At 50.9% G+C, this 23639-nt stretch overlaps 1 protein-coding gene across 1 annotated transcript in view; it reads left to right on the top strand.

The window, feature by feature from the left end:
- Positions 1-2: 2 nt before the first annotated feature.
- Rab11fip5 (RAB11 family interacting protein 5) overlaps positions 3-23639 on the top strand; it is a gene marked incomplete at its 5' end in the record, with an annotated part of 35725 nt that continues 12088 nt past the window's right edge. The window contains 3 exons of the mRNA XM_048804932.1: positions 3-172; positions 20913-21346; positions 21478-22174. Coding sequence (XP_048660889.1) covers positions 3-172; positions 20913-21346; positions 21478-22174 — 1301 coding nt within the window. The remainder of the gene's footprint in view (positions 173-20912; positions 21347-21477; positions 22175-23639) is intronic.

Here is a 23639-nt window from a genome sequence, read left to right on the forward strand (position 1 = left end):
GGGCGCAGGAGGCCGACGCGGGCCCGTCGCCCTGGGTCACGGGCTCAGCCGCCGCCTGCGAGCTGGTGCTCACCACCATGCATCGCTCGCTCATCGGCGTCGACAAATTTCTGGGCCAGGCCACGGTGGCGCTGGACGAAGTCTTTGGTGCAGGCCGCGCCCAACACACGCAGTGAGTGGGGGGCGCAGAAACGGTTGAAGGCCTCACCGGGTGGGGCTGGTGGGAGATCAGGACCCCGAATCTCAGCGGGGCAGTGAGCCCCTTGCCTCGCGCTCAAAGGTGTAAACCGACAGATAAGTTGGTTTTTCGCATTTTGGAGTCCTCTCCCGGTTTCTCAAACAGACGCTGGTGGGCTCTGGGAGGCCAGGGGAGTTTGAGTGGTGGCCAAGCACTAGCAGTAGATTGTCAAGTAAAGTTAGGAGTGGAATCCTGAGGCTTTGGGCTGGGAAATCAAAAAGGGAAATCTTAAGGCCTCGGGGCCTGTCTCCCTTTCCATGGAGAGGAAGGGAACTGCAGTCACTGCTCTGCCCTGTGGGGGAAGGAACGTGAGAGGCGTCCCACCTGAACCTCGAGATTGCTCAGGACATCTGCTTTTTGCCCTCCACTGTCTAGTGTCGTTTGCAGTCCCAGTGTCCAGGGTCCCTGGCCTGAGGACTCGAGGAGCCCCTAAGAAAGGAAACACTTAGGTCAGCTTTCAAGTGGCCTGCCTGCTGCCCTGCCCAGGTGGAGTCAGTGGTGGTTAGTGCACAGCAGGAGCTCTCTCCCAGGCGCTTAGCTTGAGAAGGGCCAGTGGGTTTTTTAATAATTTATTTTGACAGCATTTAGCCTCCCCTGTGTTAAGAGCAAGGCTTCAGTCTTGTAGCTTCATTTCCTGTTTTGGGCTTGGGCAGGATCTGGAAGCCAGTCCTCAGTGCGGACCACCTGCTGTGGATCACTGAGTGGTTAACTTGTCTGACCTGGGAGGGGAGGGGAAGAGGATGGGAACTGGGGTGTGTCCTAGGTGGGGACTAGTGGTCTCCAAAGTTTTGCCCAGGGGAATGGCTCCCACTTAGTAAACCTAGGAAGGGCTGCCAGAGGAGAGGAATGAGCCTCCAGCTTGGTGCAGAACCAGATGAAAGCAGAATTTGAGTAGAAAAGGGTCTGACCTTGAACATTTTTTAAAATGTGGCTAGAGAAGGGCCTTCCTGGCTGGCTGAAGCCTGGTGTGGGAAGTGGGTTAGCAAGGGGCAGGTTCCAGGCAAGCCTGTGACCTGACTCCATCTCCCCCTCCTCTGGCCTTCTCCCCTCCTTTCCTATGACTTGTTGTTCAGTTGCTTGGTGTGGGATCATGTGGTATAGCTTGGCCCTTGTTTTGTTTTTTTCCTCCCTCTTTCTGTGCTCTCCTTCTTTCCTGGCTCAGGGAACCCAAAGGGGTGGGTGTGGGGTGAAATGCTCTCTCCTGGATTTCTTACCGCTTTCTTTTTCAGAAGAGGTATCTGTCTCCAGTGTACCTCTTCCCCCTCCCACTACTCAGCTACTCTGGCCAGGCTGGTGGATGACTTATCTGCTGTGTGTTGGGGGTTGGAGGGAGGGGAGCAGACCAATTTAAAAAAAAAAAAAAAAGACAGGGAGGAGCATCTTTGATTCCCCCCTGCCCCCAGTTCCTGCCCTTGCTTTCCTCTTGGCCTCTGGATCTTAGCTGAGCCCGCCCAGCCTGAAGGTCCAGGTGGGCCTGTTTTCAGCCAAGAACAATGCTGGGAGAATTTGACTTACCACCCCTTGATCTGAACAAGAGCCTTAATTTACTTTATAGAAGTTGTCTTTTCCACCAGATCATTCCACACCCACCTGGCTGTCCTTCCTCTGATGCATTGACCTGGGCTATTTATAGAGCTTGGAGTTGGCAGGAGTGGGTCAGGATACTTAGGGTGGGCAAAGGGAAACTCCATGAAATTGGCCTCTAGCTTACTGCACCCAACTTCATGTCCATTGACCCAGGGTGAAGGCTGCCACCCCTACTCAGTCCCCACCTCTGGCTCTAATGGCCACTCCTAGTGGCATATCTTGACCCTGGTATGGGATGCTAAGACAGTGAGTCTGCACATTGCCCAGTAGGAAGAGGGCTAGGTGGAGACCAGGGTGTACCTTCCTCAGCTTTGCATAATGGTGGAAAAGAACATCCACATGTAGCTGTGATGGTTTTAGGAAGGTCCTGTGTCACTGACAGCCTAGGGAAGGGCAGGCTCTTGGTTAAGAGGAGATGGCTGTGTAGTTGTACCAAACAGATCCCAGTGTCAAGCCTGTCACCTTGTGGCAAGTTAGGTAAACTCCTGGTGCCTCAGTTTTCTCATCTGTGAAATGGGGATAATTGACTCCTTCTGAGGGCTGTGTGAGGAGTGAAATGAGAATGCAAGCAAAGCTTTTAGTGCAGTCCCTGGGCGTGCTAGGGAGGTCAGTGGACACCAGTAATCATGGAGGGAAGTTTTGGTAACTGTGTCCAGTAGTACTAGTCTGGAAGACCTTCCCTGCTCTGGAAGAACTTGTCGTACGGGGAAGATAATCAAGACCTTAGAGTCTGGAAAAGCTTCAGGACCACTGTCGTGGGTGACAGGAATATGAGTTTCTAATGGAATGTCCTGACTCTGTGGCCTTCTGCCATGAGAACTAGCGCTGGGCATGTGGTCCTAAGCCAGGCTCAGATTAGCCTGTGGCTTTGCAGCCCTCCCTCATGACCTTGTCTGGAGCTGCCCCTGCCCTGGGTGGAAGGCAGGACAGCACCTTGCTGAGAGACCTGGAGACAGGGTTTTATTCCCAGTTCTGTGACTAGTGGACAGGTTTCTTGATCTGTTTCCTCATTTCTTAAAAGATCACAATAATCATCAGTTATAGATTGAATAAGATACCACCTCTGAAAACCTCAGTATGGTTCCTGACACATAGAAGCTTTCAAATTGTTAGTGTTGGTTTGCTCTGGAGCACTGGTTCTAGGTGCCCCAGTAGTCCCTGAAAGTCCTTTGTCAGTGGGATCCTCTTTGAGATGAAGGTTTTCACTAGATTTTTTTCCAAATAATTGAACAGGAAGTTCTCAAAATAAAACTTAACATGGTACACAAGGATACTTAATTAGAACATCTTCTCCTCTACAGAATTGTGTGTGGACCATCATGGTTCTGCTGGGTTTGACAATCCCAAGAGATGCTTCTCTGCTAGTAGTGGGTGGGTTGGGAAGACCTGCTCTTGACCCTCTGGGAGCCTTGGTTTATGTGTATTTGGCAGGGAAAGGGCAGGTCCTCTCAGGAAATCCATTCCACAGTAGTGAACCTATACTCCCAAAGATACTGATCAGCTTCCCCCTGACCCAAATGTGGAGTAAAATGGTCCCAGCCATTAGACCTAGAGTGTGGAGGCCTATTGGGTCAATAATTATGGTCTGGTCCCTTGGAAAAGCCAAAGCTATGGGTTTGATTTGGTTTGGGATTAGTTGTCTTTTTTCATCACAAAGACTAAAAATCTGTGTGGCTATCCAGGTTGCTAATTGTGATGTGGCCCCTGGAAGGCTCTGTCAACCCTTTGTGCAGACAGTGCCATTGGGGATTTTTTGGGGCGAGGGAAAGCTCAGGGGTCATAGTGATCTGAGACCTCTTTGAAAAGGCTGGTTTTGTGAATCCTGGGAAGCACCTGAGGGGAAATGCAGTTCGATGGCCCAAGGGTGGGAGTTGTTTGAGGGCTTCTTTCTTTCCCTTGGGCTTTCTTTCCCGATGGGCTGCGTGTAACTATAGTGAGCAGATGATGCCTGACCTGCAGCCTTCCCTCCACTGTTTTTCAGGTGTGAGTCTGTTGTTCAGGAAGCAGCTAAGGCCACTCAGGTCCCTGGCTTTGGCTCTTGGTCCAACCCCAGGCCTGGAATCCAGGCCGTGGGGCTTCTAGGGAAGGGTGTGGCTGCACTCTAGCCAGTCGTTAGGACGCACAGGCATCTCTCTTGGTTGTGGGCCACTTTTATTTGGGGTGGCTTGAGCAGCAGCTTCTGGGAGTGGGGAGGGGTAGGAAGTGTGACTCCTCTGTCGGTCTGGGCAGCTCCTTCTTGCTGGCACAGCAGCTTCCGCTTCTCTCTGCATCTGCCCTTGGCCCTGAGCCCTGGGTGGGAACTGGGAGGCTACCAGGGGCCTGTGGTCAGCCTCATCTCTGCCCCACTCCCCTGTCCCTGTAGACAGCTGGGGAGGAGGCACCATTCTAGGCAACCTTGAGAGCTGTCCTCTTTTTTTTTTTTTTTTGGTGGCAGCTGCCTGTCCCTCTTGTTATTGTTGCCACCCTGATGTGTGACGCTCTTCTGCTCTTCTCATTGCTAAACTGCTGGTCTGGCCTTGTCCAGATGTTTCCCCTGCCCTTCCCACTGTGCTCCAGGACAGATGATTAGCACAGTGACAGAAACTGTGGTGACTCTGAGGAAATCAGTCATCTTTTTCAAAACTCTGCAGAATGCGGTAGCTCTTCTCCACAGCCAAGCAGTAAAAATGCGTCCACAACTTGGGTCCTCCATGTTCCTGGCAGTCTGGTCACTTTATTCTTTCTCTGTTGGCCTCAGGCTGTTTCTTCTCTCAGGATTTAAAGGGGGCTTGGCTCTGGGACATGTGGAAACTGAGGCTGGAGGAGGAGAGGAGAGGACAGTGCCCTCAGCTACTCAGCAGTTAGTAGAGGGTAGAGGGGACGGCTCTGTGTGGCTCCTCTCTCTCCCTCTCTCTCTTTTGGTACTGGAGATTTGACCCAGGGGCATATTACCACTGAGCTACATTCCCCACTCCTTTTTATTGTTTATTTTGGTACTGGGGATTGAACTCGGGGGCACTTGATCACTGAGCCACATCCACAGCCCTATTTTTTTGTAATTTATTTAGAGACAGGATATCACTGAGTTGCTTAGCACCTCATTTTTGCTGAGGCTAGCTTTGATCTTGTGATCCTCCTGTCTCAGCCTCCTGAGCTGCTGGGATTGCAGGCATGTGCCACTGTGCCTGGTAAACTAATTTTTACTTTGAGACAGGGTCTCGCTGAGTTGTGTAGCGCCTTGATAAGTTGCTGAGGCTGGCTTTGAACTTGTGATCCTCCTGCCTCAGCCTCTTGGGCTGCTGGGATGACAGGCGTGCACCACCACACCCAGCTCTGTGTGGATGCTGTTAAACCCAGCAGCCTGCAGAGCTGTAGGATTTGGGGTGAAGAAGAGATGGCTTTGGGCCCTTGTGTTCATTCCAAAGTTCCTGTGGATAAGCTGGTGGGGTTTTGCTGAGATAGGGATATTGCTGCTGGGAAAGGGGAGGGGACGTTGGGGCTCTCTGCAAGACTTGGCAGAGCAGAGGCGTTTCCAGAGGCATTTCTGGAGTACTTAGGTAAAGACCGGAAGTGAACCCCTGGTGGGGGAGGGGTTCCAGAGGAAAGGAGGCCATGGACATCCCTCTAAATTTTTGGGAAGTGTCATATCCAATAACAGTATTTTGGGATGAAAGTACATCTCTGGAGATGTTCAGAGTAGACAGGTCACTGGGGTAGGCTGTGGTCCTGGAAGGCCTCCTGAAGAGGACTGCACCAAAGGTCTATTGGGTGGCCATTGGAGAATCCATCTGTCATCCCAGCCTTTTGAATCCCCACACTTGGAGCATCATGCACTCTTGTTTTGGTGGTTTATTATTGTTACCCTGTTGGTCTTGTGAATCATCATGAACCTCTTTCTAGGTGTTGGCCCTATCCTAACTACTTGATTTCTGTTAACTCACCTCAAGTCCTTGAGGTGTAAGTGCTGTCACTATGCTTAATAACCAAGGAAATATTGGCATAGAGAGGTCAAGTGACTTTTCTAAAGGCACACAGCACATGGCAGAGTTGGGATGTGCACCCAGGCAGTCTGGCCTCAGAGTCTATGCTCCTGACCATGACATGTGCTGCTCATTGTCTTCCACTGTCTCTCTCTTGATTCCACTCTTCACAGGGCCAGGTGTTCAGCAGCTGCCCTGCAGAGGTCTCTCTCCCTCCCTGATATATGTCTGGGGTTAGCTTTTGGGATTCATAAGTGAGACCTATTTCTTCCTGGTGAGCTCTGGGTTTATTGGAACAAGCATGTTTGGTATGTCCCTCTAGCCTGGTCATATCTGTTCTAGAGGATGGGGGTGTTGCCTGCCATTAGATGTCTCTGAGGGGTGGGGTGAAGCCTTGGAAGCTGTGCCTCACCCTGGGTGCTCCCCATTCCAGGGCTTGGGGCATCAGCACATAGAAGACTTCCCGACCTTTCCCAGGGTGTCACGTGCTTGCTTTACCTGACTGAACACTCCTAGCCCTTTGGTCCCTCCTCCTATAGTGATGTAGTCATTTCCTATATATTTTTCTTTTGGTTCAACATCTAAAAAGCCATTACTGGGCAACTGCTGTAACCAATGCTGGGAGAAAGCAGGGAAAGAAAATGGATAGCCCTTCCCCTAGAAATACAAAAATGTGTTTGGAGCAACACTCATGTGGAGGATAATGAGCCCACAGAGAAGCATATAAAAAATCTGAGAGAAGAATATGGTTGAGATAAGGGGGAGCTCATCAGGGTTGGAGGGATTTGCGTGGGTTTTGGGGGGGAGGTTGGGTCTTGAATGGCAGGTGTGGCCTGATTGGGGGACTTGGTATGTTGGAGGCAGGGAAACTGCCCCTCTAAAAGGAGAGGTGGTATGGTGGGACTGGCCCAGGAGAGGTGGCAAGTGGGGAGCCAAGTTTAGTTTTCTTTGTGCTTCTCTCAAGCAAAAATAGCCTGGCTTTCTTTACTTTTTATTTTTGAGTAGTTCAGCTGGTTCAAAATTCTAAAGGTACAGAAGGGAACACCTTGCCCCCATCTTGAGTTACCTAGTTCCTCTCTTCAGAAGCAGCCAACACTGCCAACACTCCGGAATCCAACATTATTTTATGCATATATAAGCAGATGCATTGTGTGTTTTCCTCTCCCCCTCCCTCTTTGTATGTCCAAGTGCAACATTCCCAGCACACAGTTATGTGCTATGATTGGCCACTTTCCCACACAGGGATATTTATTGTTCATTTCTACCTGGGATCTGAACTGAGACCCAGAGGAGGAGACAGCCATCACTATGTTCTGTCTTTCCTGACCCAGGGCTGCTGTTTAAGGTGACTATGAGGTTAGGAGCCACGGGGGGGGCAGGTGGGGGAGGATGCATTATGTAGAATTCTTCCTTCTTCCCCAAGCTTCTGAAGATCCCCTGGAAGAGGGCATCTTGTTGCTTCTTTTCTTCCTCGTGGACAGGGTCATTGCTGTTTGGCTTGGACAACCTGGCTCCTGGAGGGCTGATGACAGCCTGTAAAAGGCCTGGGATAGACAGTAAACCCAAATCTTTATGTGTGGCTTGGCCTACTTTTCAGAGTACTTTCCCAGCATCACCTCATTTTGTTCTTCCCTAAGGGCAGCAGGCAGAGTTACCCCCATTTTCCTGGGCATGGGAGTCTGGGGTCTCAGGAGATAGAATGACCTGTCCAAGGTTACAGGACTTGTTTGATTAGTAGCTGGATTCCAGCCTGTGCCTTTCCCCTGGGTTGTTCTGTTGGCCTTACATACTTTCTGTTGCTGTCTGGTGGTTAGACTTGCCTCCTGGCATTTTTATAGCTTTTTCTCATGTGGGTGAGCACGAGGCCTCTGGCCCCTTCTGAGGCAAGCTGACAGTGACAGACCTTTGGAGCCTCCAGCAGGAGGGTGAGGATTAGAGGAAATGTTTATGCTTAGGAGGGAGGGAGGCTGGACCTGGCTGGGGTCTGAGGTGGGGGGATGAGGCAGGGCTACCCAATGAATGATGGTATGGGCTCCCTCTGAGGGTTGTCGGTGCCAGGCTTGGTGTGGTGCCAGAAGAGGTGATAAGATCATCTTTGGGCTCGATAAGAGGCATATCCTGTCCTGCGATTACGTCTGGCTTGCAGTTTTACTGTAGATAGCAAGTTGGAGTGGGTTAGGTTGTGGGTGTTGGGAGACACGGTTTGGCCTGAGGCCCCCACACCTCCTGTCTGCTGGAGTGTGAGACAGACTGCTTGGGTGGGGATTTGGAGAGGAGAGAAGGCATAGGAATGGAGGGGACTCTGGATAAAGGAATTTCTATTTGTCTCTCTAAACTCTGAATATACAACAGTTCTAGTTGGCACTTCTCCCTGTCTATGTTATCACCCCCATTTTGCGGAGGTGAAACGGCTTGTTTAAAGCCACTTAATGAATGCCAAGACTAGAACCAGGCCTCCTATTTTCCAGTCCACTGGGGTTTTCCCACAATGCCCTTGAAATAATTTTTTTTCATTTTATTTCTGAGACAGAAGCCAAGTCCTGCCAGTTCCGGTGTTAGGAGGTTCCCCAGCCCCTTCTTCTCATTGAGACAGGCCTAGATGCATTGCCCAGACTGGCCTCAAACATCTATGCTCAAGCCATCCTCTGCCTCAGCCTCCCAAGTATATGGGACTCTGGACATACACTGCCACTCTTGGCTAGAAGATGTTCTATATCTTGGGCCTTGTCCTGAGTTGTGAGACATAAAAGGTAAATATTGGTCTCTGGTTTCAGTAGCAGTGAGTCCTGGGTGGAGTGGCTCTGCCACAGGCAGCTGTAGGGACACCAAAGAGAGGCATCCAAGGGGGGCCTTCTGACCCTCCTGACATCCCTGTTGCCCCTGACCTAGATCAGGATTTTTTTTTTTTAATTTATAGACTGTTAGCTGCTGTTGCCTTTTTAAAACCAGAGTGCCCATTTATTAATTTATGATCAGAAATTGCTGCTGTGGCATAAGGGAGTTACTCGGGTCATTCTGGCTTGGGTCTTCCTGGGTTGTACCAGCTCCACCCTGGCCTCCCGGCCTCACCTTGCTGCCCTGCCCTTTCCCTGCTGATCCTCACTTTTCCTACAGCATGGTGTCCTTCAGCTCCCGTCCTTGTGCTGTACCTTGTAGCACTCTTCAGGTTCCAGAGTAGAGTCACAGTGTGATATTGGAGACTAACTTCCATCTGCCCCAAAGCACCTTTCTGCCCACATTTGCACGCCCAGTCCTGCCATCTGCATATTCTGTGCCTCTCACCTGGAATGTCTCCCTAACGCCTCCTTGCTTTTTCCCTACCTGCTGTTCAAGGACCCCTGTAAATGGCATGTCCTATATACCCCCTTACAAGATCACCCTGCCACTCCCTTTTAACCTTCTGTGAACTGTGGGGTTGACCACTCTGTTTCTTTTTCGTGTAACTGTCTTATTTCCTCACAAGATGTAAATGTCCCAAGGACACTGTGTTTTTGTTCCTGGAAAATCCTTGGGGAATGTGGGAATGGAGGACTGGGTGAGGCCTCCTTTGGTTTTGGATGGAATTTCACTGGCAGATTCCTGTGCCCCTAGGAGGGATGAGTGCTGGTGGTGTTGGTGTCAGGCTGGGCTGTCAGGCTCTCATGGGCCTGGCCTGTGCTGGGCAGTGGGCAGGTGGGGCTGCGAAGCTCACAGGGGAGCCTAAGGCTTGGGAGTGAGGAGCAGGATCAGGAGTGGGGTGCAGGACGTAGCACAAGGAGGAAAGGCCTGCATCCTGGCCCAAGGCTAATCCCCAGCTTCACAGAGGTCCTTGCAAGCCCGCCATTGTTCCCTAGCGGGACCAAGAGGAGAGTATGCGCTCCAGTTGTCTCCATGATTCAGGCACTTTGTTAAAAAAAAACATAACCATAATGTCATCATCACACAAAACCGGCAGTTCCTTAATAATCATCTAATATCCAATCCACTTTCAAATTCCCTCAGTATCAAAAATCTCTCTTCATGGATGGTTTGTTGAGTCAGGTTCCCAATAGGTCCTTGGGTTGTATGTCTCCTCAGCATATGTCTCCCCACCATTCCAGCTCCTGTTTCTTTGTTTCACAGCATTGGCTGGCATGGGAACTGGGCCCTTGTCCTTGAGAATGTCACACATTAGAGATGGATTCCTCATCATGCCTTCACCTTAATTTTCTGTTTTGTGAACTCTAGATCTCCCAGCACGAGTCCTTCCCAGGTGGGCTGTGACTGCATCACTGACAAGGAACCCAGAGTAAGCCCTGGATCTTGGCTGTTGGCCCGGCCCAGCCAGTTGCGAAGGTCCCCCAGAAACCTCCCCCTGTGGTTCTAGTGTCACTGGTGATGGCTGCCTGATCTCCAGTTCTGGTTCTCTGTGGGAGGAGCCCCCTGTAAGGAAGGACTCCACTTGGCTCCCTAGTCTCCCTGCTGTAGGAGTGGCAGGCTGGCACAGCTCAGCACCAGCAGGAATGGGATTCTTGGCTGTTGATTCTCATTTTGGGGATGACTTTCAAATTAAAATCCATCCTGCCTCACGATACTGTCTTGGCACCAGTCATTGAAGGCTGCAGGCCTTTTGAAGACGTAATCTCATCTACATGACATTGCTTGAAACGGCTGACTGCTGGCCAGGAGTGGCATCTGGGGCAGGCCACGTAAGGCAGATGTCTTGGTATGTTGCCTAACATCTGCATTTTGAGGCACAGACCTTCTCGCTCTGGAACTCTGCAATTTCCTATTTATGTCAACTCTAGGGAGGGAAGTTGGAGAGTGGGGCTGGGAAAGAACTGTCAATGTTTTCCTTCTTCGAATAGCACCTGACTTCCCTTGACGAAGATTCTCATGGCAGCACAAGGGTAGCCCGATTGTGGGCATCTTGGCTTCCTTTGCCTCCGGGTGAGGTTTGACTCCTCCATCTGTCAGCTTTGCAGACCCTTGTCCCCTGTGTGGAGGTGGGTGTTATTTTAGTTAAGGTCTGTCTTTGAAGAGGCAGGAGCAGTGAGCAGCCATGAGAAGCTGCAGACCTGATGTGTGCGGCCTCAGCCTCAGCAGGTGAAGCTTAGATGAAGACAACCCCCAGGAATTTAAAGTTTGTGGGTTGAGGGCGAGATCAAAATAAGCTCCTGCTCCCTAGCTGGCAGGTGCCCTGCTGATTTGTTTCTCCAGAGTCATCTCTTTTGGCATGAGGCTCTTTGAGGGTCAGCCTCAGCACCGTGCGGCTTGCTGCTCACAAGGTCCTACGTGCCCTTGGGTAGGAAATGGAAGCAGCACCTGGCCTCTGCTTTGAGCCCTCAGCCTGGGTGCCTGATCTAACCTGTGCTGAGCTGGCCCCCTCCCCACTTGAGAGTGGGCCTTCTCAGCTGTCTGTGCCATGGTCCCCTTTAGCATCTGTTGAAGTCCACAGGCCTCTCCCTAGAATAAGGTCTCTAAATAGTATTACAAAGTACACCAAAGATATTGAAGTAAATTTATCAATATGTTAAGACATTTGCTAGAGAAATGTACTTTATTACTGTTTTAAATAATGTGATCTAGTTGTGGTCTAATAACTTTACAATTCAAAGTAACGAATACAAATACTTTGTGACATCTGCAATAGCTGTAATTCCATATGAAAATGGAATGTCTGGGTGACAAGCTTGTAGGTACTGCTACTATACTGTTACTGTTGCAGAAACTTACTGTCAATAGGCAAGCTAAATTTCAGTTAGAGATTAGGGGAAGTAAAGATGTAACTTTATTCCTAATACACATCCCTGCCCTAGAGAAATGAGATGACTTTGGATTCTTTGGTTGAGCAGAGATGCTGGGGTTCTGGGTCTGGGGCTGTGTATATGCTGTACTTGAAGAGGGAGGCAGTGATGAAGGCCCAGGGCTCTGGAGCCAAGGAGCCTGCTTTCAAGTCCTGGCTGTCCTGCTTCCTGAACAGCACGTGACTTACCTTTGTGAACTTCTCTGCACCTCAGTGTCCACATCTGCCAAACATGATAGCTGACACTTCTGTGCTGGCCCTGAGAGCTCCACCCATAATCCTGTGAATACTCGGAGAAGGGATGTCTCTTACCCCTGCTTTATAAATAGGTGAGGAACCCAAGACTTAGAGAGGTCAGTTAGCCTGCCCACCGAGCTCATGGTGAGTGACGGGCTAGGGCTGAAGCCCAGGCAGCCTGGCTCCCCAGTGCATGTTTCTGGCCACTCTTAGATCTTGCCTCTCATCCTGACCTCCGAAGGTTGTTCATGGAATTAAGTAGGATGTGAATTGTAATTTGGTGTGTCAAGGGTTTCGTATGGTATGTAGCTCACAAGTGCTGAGTGAGTGGTTGTGGTTGGTAATGGTGATAAGACCAGTGGCCTTTCAAGGCCATGTGGTGGGTTGGTGTGTGATCAGTACCCAGGCCTCCTCCACCCCCATGGCTGAGCACTTCCCAGGTCTGTTGATGAGATCTTAGCTTGGAGATGGGGGCTGAGGAGGGGTCTCACAGTTAGAGAAGGGCCTGTTTTGAAACTCGCCACCCTCCTTAAGCCTGATTTCCGTGGCTTCTTCCCTCTGGAGGCTTCTGTCTAGGGGGACAGTGGACAAGGGAGGGCCCTATGCTCTGTGGGAGGTCTTGCTCTCATGGAGGAGACCCTGGGTGTGTCATGAAAGGAACAATTAGAGAGCACTTGGGAACAGGTACAAACATGTTCCTTTAAGTTCTTAATTTGTTAGTTTATTGAACAAATATTTGAGTGTCCCCTGTTAAGTGTTAGACATGCAAAGTTAAGCAGAAGAAATCTCCTGCCTATGGAGCAGGAGAGGTCAGGTGTGTGCACGGTCCTCATTTTGCTGTGGGGAGTGCGTCCATGGGTGCTCACATGGGGTCAGGGTGAGGTAAGTACAATGAAGAAATAAAATAAGGTGGAAGTGTGGTTGTAGTTGGGCTACTCAGGGAAGGCTGAGGAGGTGCGGCTGAAGGGAGACCTGCTGGGAGGGAGTGAGCAATTGCAAGGTTTGGGCCTGTATTTCAGACAGAAGAAACAACACATGCAGAGGCTTTAAGATGGGACACGCCTCGTGGGCTCAGGGACTCCAGGAGAGGGTCGCTATGGCCTGAGTGGAATGAGAAATACAGAGAGTCATGAGTTGAGACCTAAAAAGACCTAAAAGTGCTGAGGGGTGCAGTGTGAGGTGCTCTGATTGTCTTTTCTGAGTGGACGCTTGGGCAGCAGGGTGGTGGGTAGGCAGGGAGTTAGAATGCTAGGAGGGTGGTGGTGGGGTGGGCTGCAGGGAGACAGTGCAGAGAGCGGTTGAATTCTGGAGATGATTTTCAGGTACAGCTAACAGTTTTTGTTTTTGCAGTACTGGGGATTGACTTCAGGGTGCTCTACCACTGAGCTACACCCTAGCCCTTTGTATATATGTGTATTTTTTTTTTAACAATAAATCTCTTTCTTTTTTTAGAATATTTTTTGTAGTTGTTGATAGACCTTTATTTTATTTATTCATATGTGGTGCTGGGAATCCAACCAGTGCCTCACACATGCTAGGCAAGTGCACTACCACTGAGCCACAGTCCCAGTCCCCCAGCCCTTTATATTTTATCTTGGGATAGCGGTTGCTAAATTGCTGAGGCTGAACTTGAACTTGTGATCCTCCTGCTTCTGCCTTCCCAGTAACTGGGATTACAGGCTTGGGCCACTTGTACCCAACCAGTTCAAAGTTTTGATTTGGGTGTGAGGGGGAAACAAAAAGAAACAAAGCTGGTTCCTTGGTTTGGGGTCTGGAATAAGTGGTGGGTGAGGGCTTAGAAAGAGGCACTATTATTTGGGTCTGAATATTGGACTAAGAAGTGGGGGTGCATCAGGTGTGTTCAGATCAGTAGCTGCAGTGCCTCATAGCCCCCTCCCTGCTCTCTGACAGGATTCACCTGGCACTTGCATGGGTGTTTTTGGCAGCTGCAAGGTTGGCTCTCCTTGGGTGTTAGGCTTCCCTAATTATGTCATGTGACATCTGTTAGTCCAGCTGTGTTTCCTGAGAAATGGGTGGGGAACTGGGTATGAGGCCCTGGGAACCCTGTGGACAGGAATAAATACTAGGGCTATAATCTTGGTAACAGTTGAGCACCGTTGTTACCTTCCCACTCTCAATCCCGCTTTTGTCCCGCTTGTGGGGTATGTCGGGGGGGAGTCTGAGGGCTGAGTCCCAAGTCCACCCCTGGGCCTGTTGAACTTTGACAAGCAGACAGGCTTGGGCGAGGAGTTTAAGTTGAGGAGGAGGCCCTTTAAGGGCTTTCCTTTCACATTCCTAGGAATTCTGGGGCAGATTGGCCTGCTCTTGACAAAGTTTTGAGGGGTTGGGGATAGGACAAACTTGGATCATGCCAACTTTTTGAAGTGGAGGGTCTGGCCTTCACACCCATCCCGGTGCCCCTTCTGGGGTCTGTGATGAATATCCAGGCCCTTTCCAGCCTCTGGGTCTCATGGCACTCAGAGGCAGGGGTACTTATATTCACCTTTCTGAGTGATGCTACATCTTAAAAGGACATGGACATGGAGTCGGGCATCGTCCATGTCCAAATTCTGACTTACTAGCTGTGTTAGCATTTTTTTGCTATGACCAAAATATCTGACAACAACAACTTAGAGGAGGGAAAGTTTATTTATTTTGACTCACAGTTTTAGATGTCCCAGTCCATTGCTCTGGGCCCAAGGTGAGGAGGAACACCATGGTCAAAGGGTACAGTGGAGTAAAGCTTCTCAACTCATGGAATCAGGGAGGCAAAAGGAGCCTCTTCCCAGTGACACACATCCCCCAGCCATACCCCACCTGTTATTACCCAGTCAGTCCATTCAAACTAGGATGATCTGATTAGGTTACAGTTTTCATAATCTGATCACTCCACCTCTGAATACTCCTGCATCAACACAGGAGCTTTTAGGGGAAGCCTCATATCCAAACCATAATTTTGGCTATTTGACCCTGGGCAAGTTAAAACCTTCTCACAGCTTAGTTTCTTCATCTACAAAATGGGTATAGTGGATCCCATACCCTGCAGGTATCCTGGACTGTGGGTAGTAAGAGAGGTACAGAGCTGGGTGCATAGTGAGCATCCAGTAAGATTAGCTCTGGTTATTTTCTAGCCCCATTATGTGCATCCCTCCACTTGGTGTGATCCATAGGAAGCAGCAGTGTGGGCATTCCTGGGAGCTGGGCAGAAATGGAGCCTCTCAGGCTCCGTCAAGGGCATCAGAGCCTGCATTTTCATAAGACCCATTGGTTATTTTGCAGTTTGAGAAGTGTTGATACATCTCTCCTGAAGAGCAGCATCTGCAACATTTTCAGGTGCAAGGAATTTTCTCTTACTCTCCCTTGCCTCTTGATGCCCATCATGTCTTGGCTACAGAGACACAAGGGACAAGACTCAGCTAATCCTCATCTTTATCAAAATGCTGTGCACTGAGCAGCTGCTGCCTGGGTCTTGGAGAGTCAGGTGTCCCAGATGGGGTGAGAGTTGGGGTGGGTGCATATGGGCGGAGCGGTTTGGTACCTGCAGTGAAGGATGTGCAGGTTGGTGATTGCATGTTGTAAGGACTGGGAACCTGGGCTTTGAGAACCCAGTGGATGTGAGGGGAATTTTACTAGGGCAGAATCACTGTCCTTCCCCATGTCTTGGTGAGATTGTCATTTCAGAAGTGGTTTTGTGGAAATGAGGCCTACTTCCTCATAGCACTCTTAATTTACACAGTGCTTAATTATGCCTGACCCTCTCCGTGTCTTTCACTGGCAGATTGCTTCCTCCTGGGGAGAGATGAGTGTTTTTAGGTTCAGTTCTCTCAGAAGCAGCATATTCTAGGGACTTGGGAAGGCAAGCCTTAGATGGGCACAAAGTGTCACTGGTTTCTCCTGGGTTCCACCAGAATGTCCTTGAGGATAAAGCCAGGTGGAGGGAATGTTGATCTCTGACCTGTGAAATGATGTAGAGCAGACAGGGGCCATCCCACTGTGGTTCCCACATGTCATTGAGGAGCCCCTTGCTCTAAAAAATGTAGATTTCCAGACTGGACCTTATTGTTCAGTAAGTTTTGGCATGCGTGTATGCGTCTGATACGTGGCAGGTTGGGGGTCTCTGAAGACAAGGGCTCTGTCCTGTGAGCCACCATCTTTTAGTAGTTGTATATTTGGGTCTTGGTCAAATCCTGATTGATTTTTGGCTGGGTCTCAGCCCTGGATGGGAGAAAGGGATCAGGCCTCAGCTTGGAATTTGTGGTTCCCAGGGCTGTGATGGCCCAGCCAGGCTCTGGTGAGTGGGCATGAGGGAAGGAACAGGTTTCTTCAGCGAAGAAACCAGGAGGCTGTTTCTTGTCCCATAGGACCATCTCCCCTGTTGCCAGGCCTGGGGGACAAGGGTGGTGTTTGTTAAAGGAACTGGCAAATTGTCTTGAAGGCCAGGCACAGTGCTCAGAGTTAGGAATCAAGAACCAGAGTCCGAAGGCTGTCGAGAGAAGACAGAACTGACTGGGAAGTGTTGGCAGCCGGAAGCCAGCTTCTGAGAGAGCAGTGAGGAGTGAATTGCTGAGGGAGCCTAAGAGCTCATGGGTTCTACCTTGCTTTTTTCCCTTACTTTGGAGCTGTGGGACCACAGTTCAGCTGGGGAGAAACACCCCAGGAGCCTGGGAATTGGATGGTCATGGAGCAGAGTACTGCCCAATCTGGTTGAAGGGTGAATTGGGTTCAGAGTGTCTGGCCTGGTCAGATAGTGGAGGGATTGGATCAGGCCAGTGGGGTCGTAGCTAAGAGCTTCCCAGAGGATGAGAACTTGATGGCACAGGACCTGTTGTCACATTCCCTGCAGAAGCCTCAGGGATAAACTGTTAGGAGCCTGGAGCTCATTTGCTCTTGGGTCAGCTGGGGGTGGGACATTGAAAGGATAGTCTCCAGCTGCCCATCCTCGTCCCCAACGTTTATAGCTCCCTAGCCTCCAGGGGACTGGGTGCTACTGTGCCTGGCAGGGTGGAGGGAATGTTGATCTCTGACCTGTGAAATGATGTAGAGCAGATAGGGGCCATCCCACTGTGGTTCCCACATGTCATTGAGGAGCCCCTTGCTCTAAAAAATGTAGATTTCCAGACTGGACCTTATAGTTCAGTAAGTCTTGGCGTGTGTGCGTGCGTGCGTGCGTCTGATACATGGAAGGTTGGGGGTCTCTGAAGGCAAGGGCTCTGTCCTGTGAGCCACCATCTTCTAGTAGTTGCATATTGAGGTAGGTTGGGAGGCTTTCTGGTCCACAAAGAAGGAAGCAGGAGCTTTGGTCGTGGTGGGGGGTGGGCCTCATCTAGGAGCGTTTGGCTGTGCGGCCTTGCCACCTCAGCCTGAGGAGGTCACACTTCTGCTCTGGCCAAGTCCTCTGGGAGCCTGAGGTGCCTGGCAGGGTTCCTTTCAGTCCCACTTGGACTGGTGGGCAGAGGGAAGGTTGGGAGGCAGAGGGAAGGTTGGGAGGCAGAGGGAAGGTTGGGAGGCAGAGGGAAGGTTGGGAGGCAGAGGGGTCGAGACATCCTCACTCTGTTCTGAGGAGAACCTTTTCGCCTTCCTGACCTCCCTAAATAGCAGGTCCAGAGAAAAAGCCGAATTCCTAGGGAAATTCGAAGAGAAGGTGAAGTGACCACACAGGGTAGGGCGGAGGATCCTTGGGGAGAGGCCTGAGCCTCAGCCTGGGCTGATGATCCCCCTGCCTTCACCTGGGTGAGGGAGAGCAGAGTGGCCTGTCCTGTGGCCCATAGTAGGTGTTCCTTATAAAAATTTTGAACAAGACAGAAATAGCCAATGTAGGAAGTGATAGTTCCCTGCAGCCTCACACCTGGGAGGTAACCACTGTTCTGGCTGTGTGTGTGGAATGTGACCAGCTAGGGCTGAGTGCCCTGACCTTCATGCCCCAGCAGAGGATATCTGTTACTGATTCCAGTTACTCAGGGGGCCTTGGCTAAATTGGGACTGGAGTCCATAAACTCCTTTTGCCTCACTTCCCAGTGTCTTCCTGGGCTAAATGTGGCCCATTCCACATCTGGGGAAAGTGACTGGAATGTGGTCTTTAAAGATTTAAGGGTCTGGCCAAGGGCAGGCATTGGGTTGAGAGGGCAGGAGGAGGCAGAGGCAGCTAGTGGGTCTTTCCCCTAAAGTCGCCCCAGACATCCTCACACGCTGTCCTTCAGTTTGGCTCTCTTGTCGTGTACTCCTGCCCCTGTGTATCTGGACTCCCAAGAGGCGCATGCTCTTTGAGCATGGAGCTCTACCTTTCCTGCTGCACCACTGTTTTCTGGTCTGGCCCGGCCTTCCCAGAAGCTGGGAAGGAAAACCAGCAGCCCATACTCACTCTGTGCAGGCCATCAAGTGTGTCCCAAGGAGGGGACAGAGAGTAGCTCAAGATGAGCACCTGAAGGTTCAGTCACAATAACTCTTCGTAAGGGAGGCAATTTGGAAGTGCTCTTGGGACAGCCTTAAAAAAAAGTGTTAAACAACAACAAAGAAATTGCCAGCACTACCAAGTCTGTGCCATCCATGACTTAATTCTGGATATTTGGATGTGTAGGGATTTTTCATACAAAGGACTCTGCTCTCAACCCCCTATGTCCTGCAGAAGCTCAGGGAGCTGAGGACAGTACAGTAGATGGATCCCAAAGAGGAATGGCTACCATACTGCTACTGAGGAGTGTGTGTGCATCAAGGGACTTCGAGCCCTTTGATGATCAAACTGACCACAGTTGCTAGACCTTATTTTGCCTTCATGCTTGATGGGCTGGGTCTAGAACTCTAGGTAGGTGGAAAGCTTTCTGTCGGGCACTTGGAGGTGTACTTCATACAATGCCCAGTGTGGCTAGCAAGGACTGGACACTTTTCATTCCTGGCGCATGATCCTATTTCCCCTCGGTGGAGGCCTTTAGGATTTCCTTTTCAGGCCTGGTGTTCAGAAATCTCACAGTGAAAGCTGAGCACACCGGTGCACGCTTACAATTCCAGCTATTTGGGAGGCTGAGGCAGGAGGATTTCAAGTTTGAGCTCAGCCTGGGCACATAATGAGGCCTTATCAAAAAGAAAGGAAAGGGAAAAGGGATCTCAGTGACACTGAGGGCATGGGTCTATTTTATTCATTGTGCTGCATACTTGGGGAGCATTTGTACCGGCACTGATATTCATGTTCAGGAAAGCTTTCTTGTATTATTTCTTTCATAGTTCATTTTTACTTTCTCTATTCTACTTTAAATTGATTAAAGTTTTTTTTAAAGAGAGAGAGAGAGAGAATTTTAATATATATATATTTTTTTTTAGTTTTCGGCGGACACAACATCTTCGTTTGTATGTGGTGCTGAGGATCGAACCCGGGCCACACGCATGCCAGGCGAGCGCGCCACCGCTTGAGCCACATCCCCAGCCAGATTAGAATTTTTTTTTAATATAGAACAGTTTTAGGTTTACCAAAAAAATGAGTAGAAAGTATGTGAGTCCCATACACCCCTACAGCCCCCATTATTTCCTTCCCGTCTACCCCAAGAGTCTCCAATTATTTCCTGTCTTATTAATGTCTTACCATAGTGTAGCAGGTTTGCTACGAATGATGGGCCAACATCAGGACATTGTTATTACCTAGAGTCTACAGTTTACCTCAGGGTTCACTCTTCATGTAGTGTACAGTCTGTGGGGTCTGACAAATGTAAAATGACATGTGTTCACCATGATAGTGTCCTTCAGGATTGATCCACTGCCCTAAAAATAAAAAGCCCCAGTGCTCTCCCTCTTCATCCCTTCCTCTAAGTTGCTGGTAAACACTGATCTTTTTATTATTTCTGTAGTTTTGCCTTTCCAGAATGTCGTAGTGGAATCATATAAGACTTTTCAAACTGGCTTCTTTTACTTACACATTTAAAATTCTTCCATGAAACAAACAAAAACAAACAAGCAAACAAAAACCCAAATAAATAAATAATCTTTCCATGTTTTTTCATGGCTCAACAGCTCATTCCTTTTTATCATTGCATAGCATTCCATTGTCTGGATGTACCAGTTTGTTTATCTATTCACCTACTGAAGGGCATCTTGGCAGTTTTCATGTTTTGGCAGTTTTATAACTAGAGGTGCCATAAACATTTGTGAGCAGGTCTTTCTGTGGGCATAGGTTTTCACCTTGGTAGGGTAAATACCAAGGAATGCAATTACTCCTTGTATGGCAAGAGTATGTTTAGCTTTCTAAGAAGCTCCCAAGCCACCACGCTCAGCCTCTTCTACAGTAGGGTAGACTCCCCTCACTCTGCACCAAGGTCATGTGTGTTGGGGTCTCCCTTTTTGTCTCCCTGGGAAGTGGAAAGTAGAAAGAACATGGGCTTCCCTGGGATGAAAACCTGACTTGGAGTCTCCCCTCTCCCGTCTGCTTCCTACTTTACCGCAGTATCACTCTCCCGAGCTGTAGACCGGGGTGGTGTCCGCTCCCCAGGAGCTGCTCATGAGGTGTGAATGGGAGTGAGGTATGACATCCATGTGGCTTGGCAAGTGAGTGTTCCTCCTCCCTGGGTCCATTGCTTCAGGCCTCTTGCTGTTCTTTCTGCCCTTCCATCTCTCAGAGGTGTTCCTGGCAGGACTTGGGGTGAGTCAGTGTGTGGGTGAGGGGTGTGTGTGCACTGGCATTCCCGTGTTCCTGGCCCTGGGCCTCTTGAGTGAGCTGTTCTTTTCTGAGAGCTAAGAGTAGTTCTTTGGCTGGGACTAGCCAGAGGAGATGATGTGAACCAGAGGAAGTGTGGGCCTGGATAAATGGCAGTCCCTCCCAGATCCAGCCTCACCCCTCTGGGCCTCAGAGTTTCAGAGGGGCATGGGACAGCATGGGTCTCTGAGCAGAGGGGAAGGTACTGGCGGGAGGGGCATGGCATGGCAACCAGTGCCCTGCTTGAGTGCACCCAAGGACCTTCCCCCACTCAGGATGTGGTTCTCTTCCATGGGAAACGTTTGGGAGTTTCTTAGCTGTGTGGCTTGGCAGCCTGGGCTGGCATGTCAGAGCAGGAGTCTGTGGGGAGGCTCTGTGAGGTGCCTGGCACTGGGGGGAGCCAGGTGCGTTGAGCCTGTGAGCAAAGCTCTGCCCATCCCCCCATTCTCATAGATGGTATAAGCTGCATTCCAAGACGGGCAAGAAGGAGAAGGAACGCGGAGAGATCCAAGTCACCATCCAGTTCACTCGCAACAACTTGAGTGCCAGCATGTTTGACCTGTCCATGAAGGACAAGCCACGGTCCCCCTTCAGCAAGCTCAAGGACAAGATGAAGGGCAAGAAGAAGTTTGATCTGGAATCTTCTTCTGCCATCCTCCCAAGCAGTGCCCTCGAGGATCCAGAGCTGGGCAGCCTGGGCAAGATGGGCAAAGCTAAAGGCTTTTTCCTCCGAAACAAGCTGCGCAAGTCATCCCTGACCCAGTCCAATACCTCACTGGGCTCAGACAGCACCTTGTCCTCGGCCAGCGGGAGCCTGGCCTACCAGGGCCCTGGTGCCGAGCTTCTCACCCGCTCTCCCAGCCGCAGCAGCTGGCTGTCCACTGAGGGTGAGGGAGCTGGGGCCACATGCCCTGGGGAAGGGAGGGGGAGGGCAGGCTCTCCCCCTGGTAAGGAAGACCTGGGGCTGGGAAATGGGGCTCCCTTCCCTGTGCTAACTACAGTTATGTCTCCTTTTCAGGCAGGGATTCCACACAGTCTCCCAAGCTGCTCTCTCACAAGAGGACCTACAGCGATGAGGCTAGCCAGATGCGTGTGGCTCCTCCCCGGGCCCTTCTCGACCTCCAGGGCCACCTTGATGCTGCCTCCCGCTCTTCCCTCTGTGTCAATGGGAGCCACATCTACAACGAGGAGCCCCAGGCCCCCTTGCGGCACCGCAGTTCCATCTCAGGCCCATTCCCACCCTCCAGCTCCCTCCCTGGTGTCTCTTCCCGGCCCTCTGAGGAGGTGCCTCGGTCCTCGGAGGACTCCTGGGGCAGAAGCAGCCGTGGCACCAGCAGCTCGGAGGTGGCACCTGGACAAGAGGACTTGGGCACTCAAGCCAAAGTATTGGCCACTGGGGCTAGCCATTCTGGAGACGTGGAAGGGGTCCGGCATCCAGAAGGAAAGCCGGTCCAGGTTGCCACACCGATGGTGGCCTCCTCTGAGGCTGTGGTAGAGAAGGAGGGAGCTCGAAAGGAAGAGCGGAAGCCCCGGATGGGCCTCTTCCACCACCACCAGGGGCTGAGTCGGAGCGAGCTGGGACGCCGCAGCTCTGTGGGGGAAAAGGGAGGTCCTGCCCTGGGGGCCTCCCCCCACCACTCATCCAGTGGGGAGGAAAAGACCAAGAGTAGCTGGTTTGGCCTGAGAGAAGCCAAGGAACCAACTCATAAACCCAGGTACGTCCTTAGCAAGACTAGCTTTGCTCCTTGGGGAGGATGCTGAGGTGTTTGCTGCCTGGGACCTGGGGCAGGACCAGGGAGCAAACGTGACCCTCGGGCAGGCTGCTGGCTTCGCATGGTTAAGTGGGGGTACCCTGTTTCCTTAAGCTAAGGCTCGTTCTGTGCACGTGGACACAGGTAAGTTGCAAGATCACAGTGTCCTGAGGGTCCTGTCAGTGGAGGTTGTCCTTTGTCCCTGCTGCCTGAGTTAGCATGCCCAGTTCCTGAGGGAGGGACAGATAGGAGAAAATCAAGAAGGGGTTATCTTTAATAGATTCTTGGCTTCCTTACCTCTCTACCTCTTGCCCGTTAATCTCAAGGTGAGAAAGCCTTAGCAAGTAGTGAGGTGGGAACAGGGGACACCTCACCTTTGCTGAAGCTAGATGACTTCACTTCAGCTGCCCTGCTGGCTCTGGGACCTCTTCCTGCTAAGGAATAGGGGTCAAACAATTGTTGCTTTTCCTTCTCCTTACTCCCAGTTGTTTCCTAGCCTGGCAAGAGGCCATGGTAGCTTTCCTGAAATATATAGTCCCCCAGCCCCCGCCTCCTGGGCTCAGGCCCTTTCTAGTGTCTGGTGGTCTTGAAGTATAGCACTGTTGGAAGTGCTGATCACAGTTACTGTCTTTTGAATGTGACAAGTTCCACAGCTTGGTCCCCAGGCAGAACCCTGACCTCTACCCTGGCCCCTTTGTGGCCCCCTTGCCTTGAGCCAGGGGAGGCTGCTGCATTGTTTGGCAGGTCCAGGGAGGAGCTTCAGATGTAGGTCACAGAAGCCTGTGTTCCCCTTCCCAAGGGCCTGGACCTGCCTGGATGGCAGCATAAGTAGCAGCCCTAGCCAGTGTGGAAGGCCGGTTGTTTCAGTCCCTCAGCAAGCCTGCCCTCCCCTCTGGATGGATGTAGGGACACGTGGGAATACTGGGCCAGTGGTGAAGGGTCAAGAGATAGAGGAGAGGGAGGACCCTGCACCTGTTCTTCAACAGAGGGGCGAGGAATCCTATAGTCCTGCTTTTTCTCTTTCCTTTGGAAATTGAGTCTGCTGAGAGGAGGAGGGGGTGAGGTACAGGGCCTTCCTGGGTTGGGGCCAGGCCAGATGGTGGTCCTCTTTAGAGGTTCATATGCAAGGGGTGTTGGGGCTGGATTAGTCTCAGGGTGATGCTGCCCTTTGCCTCCCCTGCTTAGTACAGCTGGTCCTGTACCTTCTTCCCAGCCCCTACCCACCAATGCCTAGGAGATTGCTGGCCATCTGTAGCCTAGGGGACTCTTGGGAAGAATTGGGTAGGTCTTTGCCAGGTTGCCAGACTGAGCCTGGTGGTCCTATAACAACCAGAGGTACCAGAGGTGGTGGGCAGGGCATTTGCTGGGAGGAGCTGGGGGCATGGGGCAGAAGGGCACAAACTTTAGGATCAGTGCTATTGTCTGTAGA

This window comes from Marmota marmota, unplaced genomic scaffold (genome assembly GCF_001458135.2).
Source record: "Marmota marmota marmota unplaced genomic scaffold, marMar, whole genome shotgun sequence".
Lineage (NCBI taxonomy): Eukaryota > Metazoa > Chordata > Mammalia > Rodentia > Sciuridae > Marmota > Marmota marmota.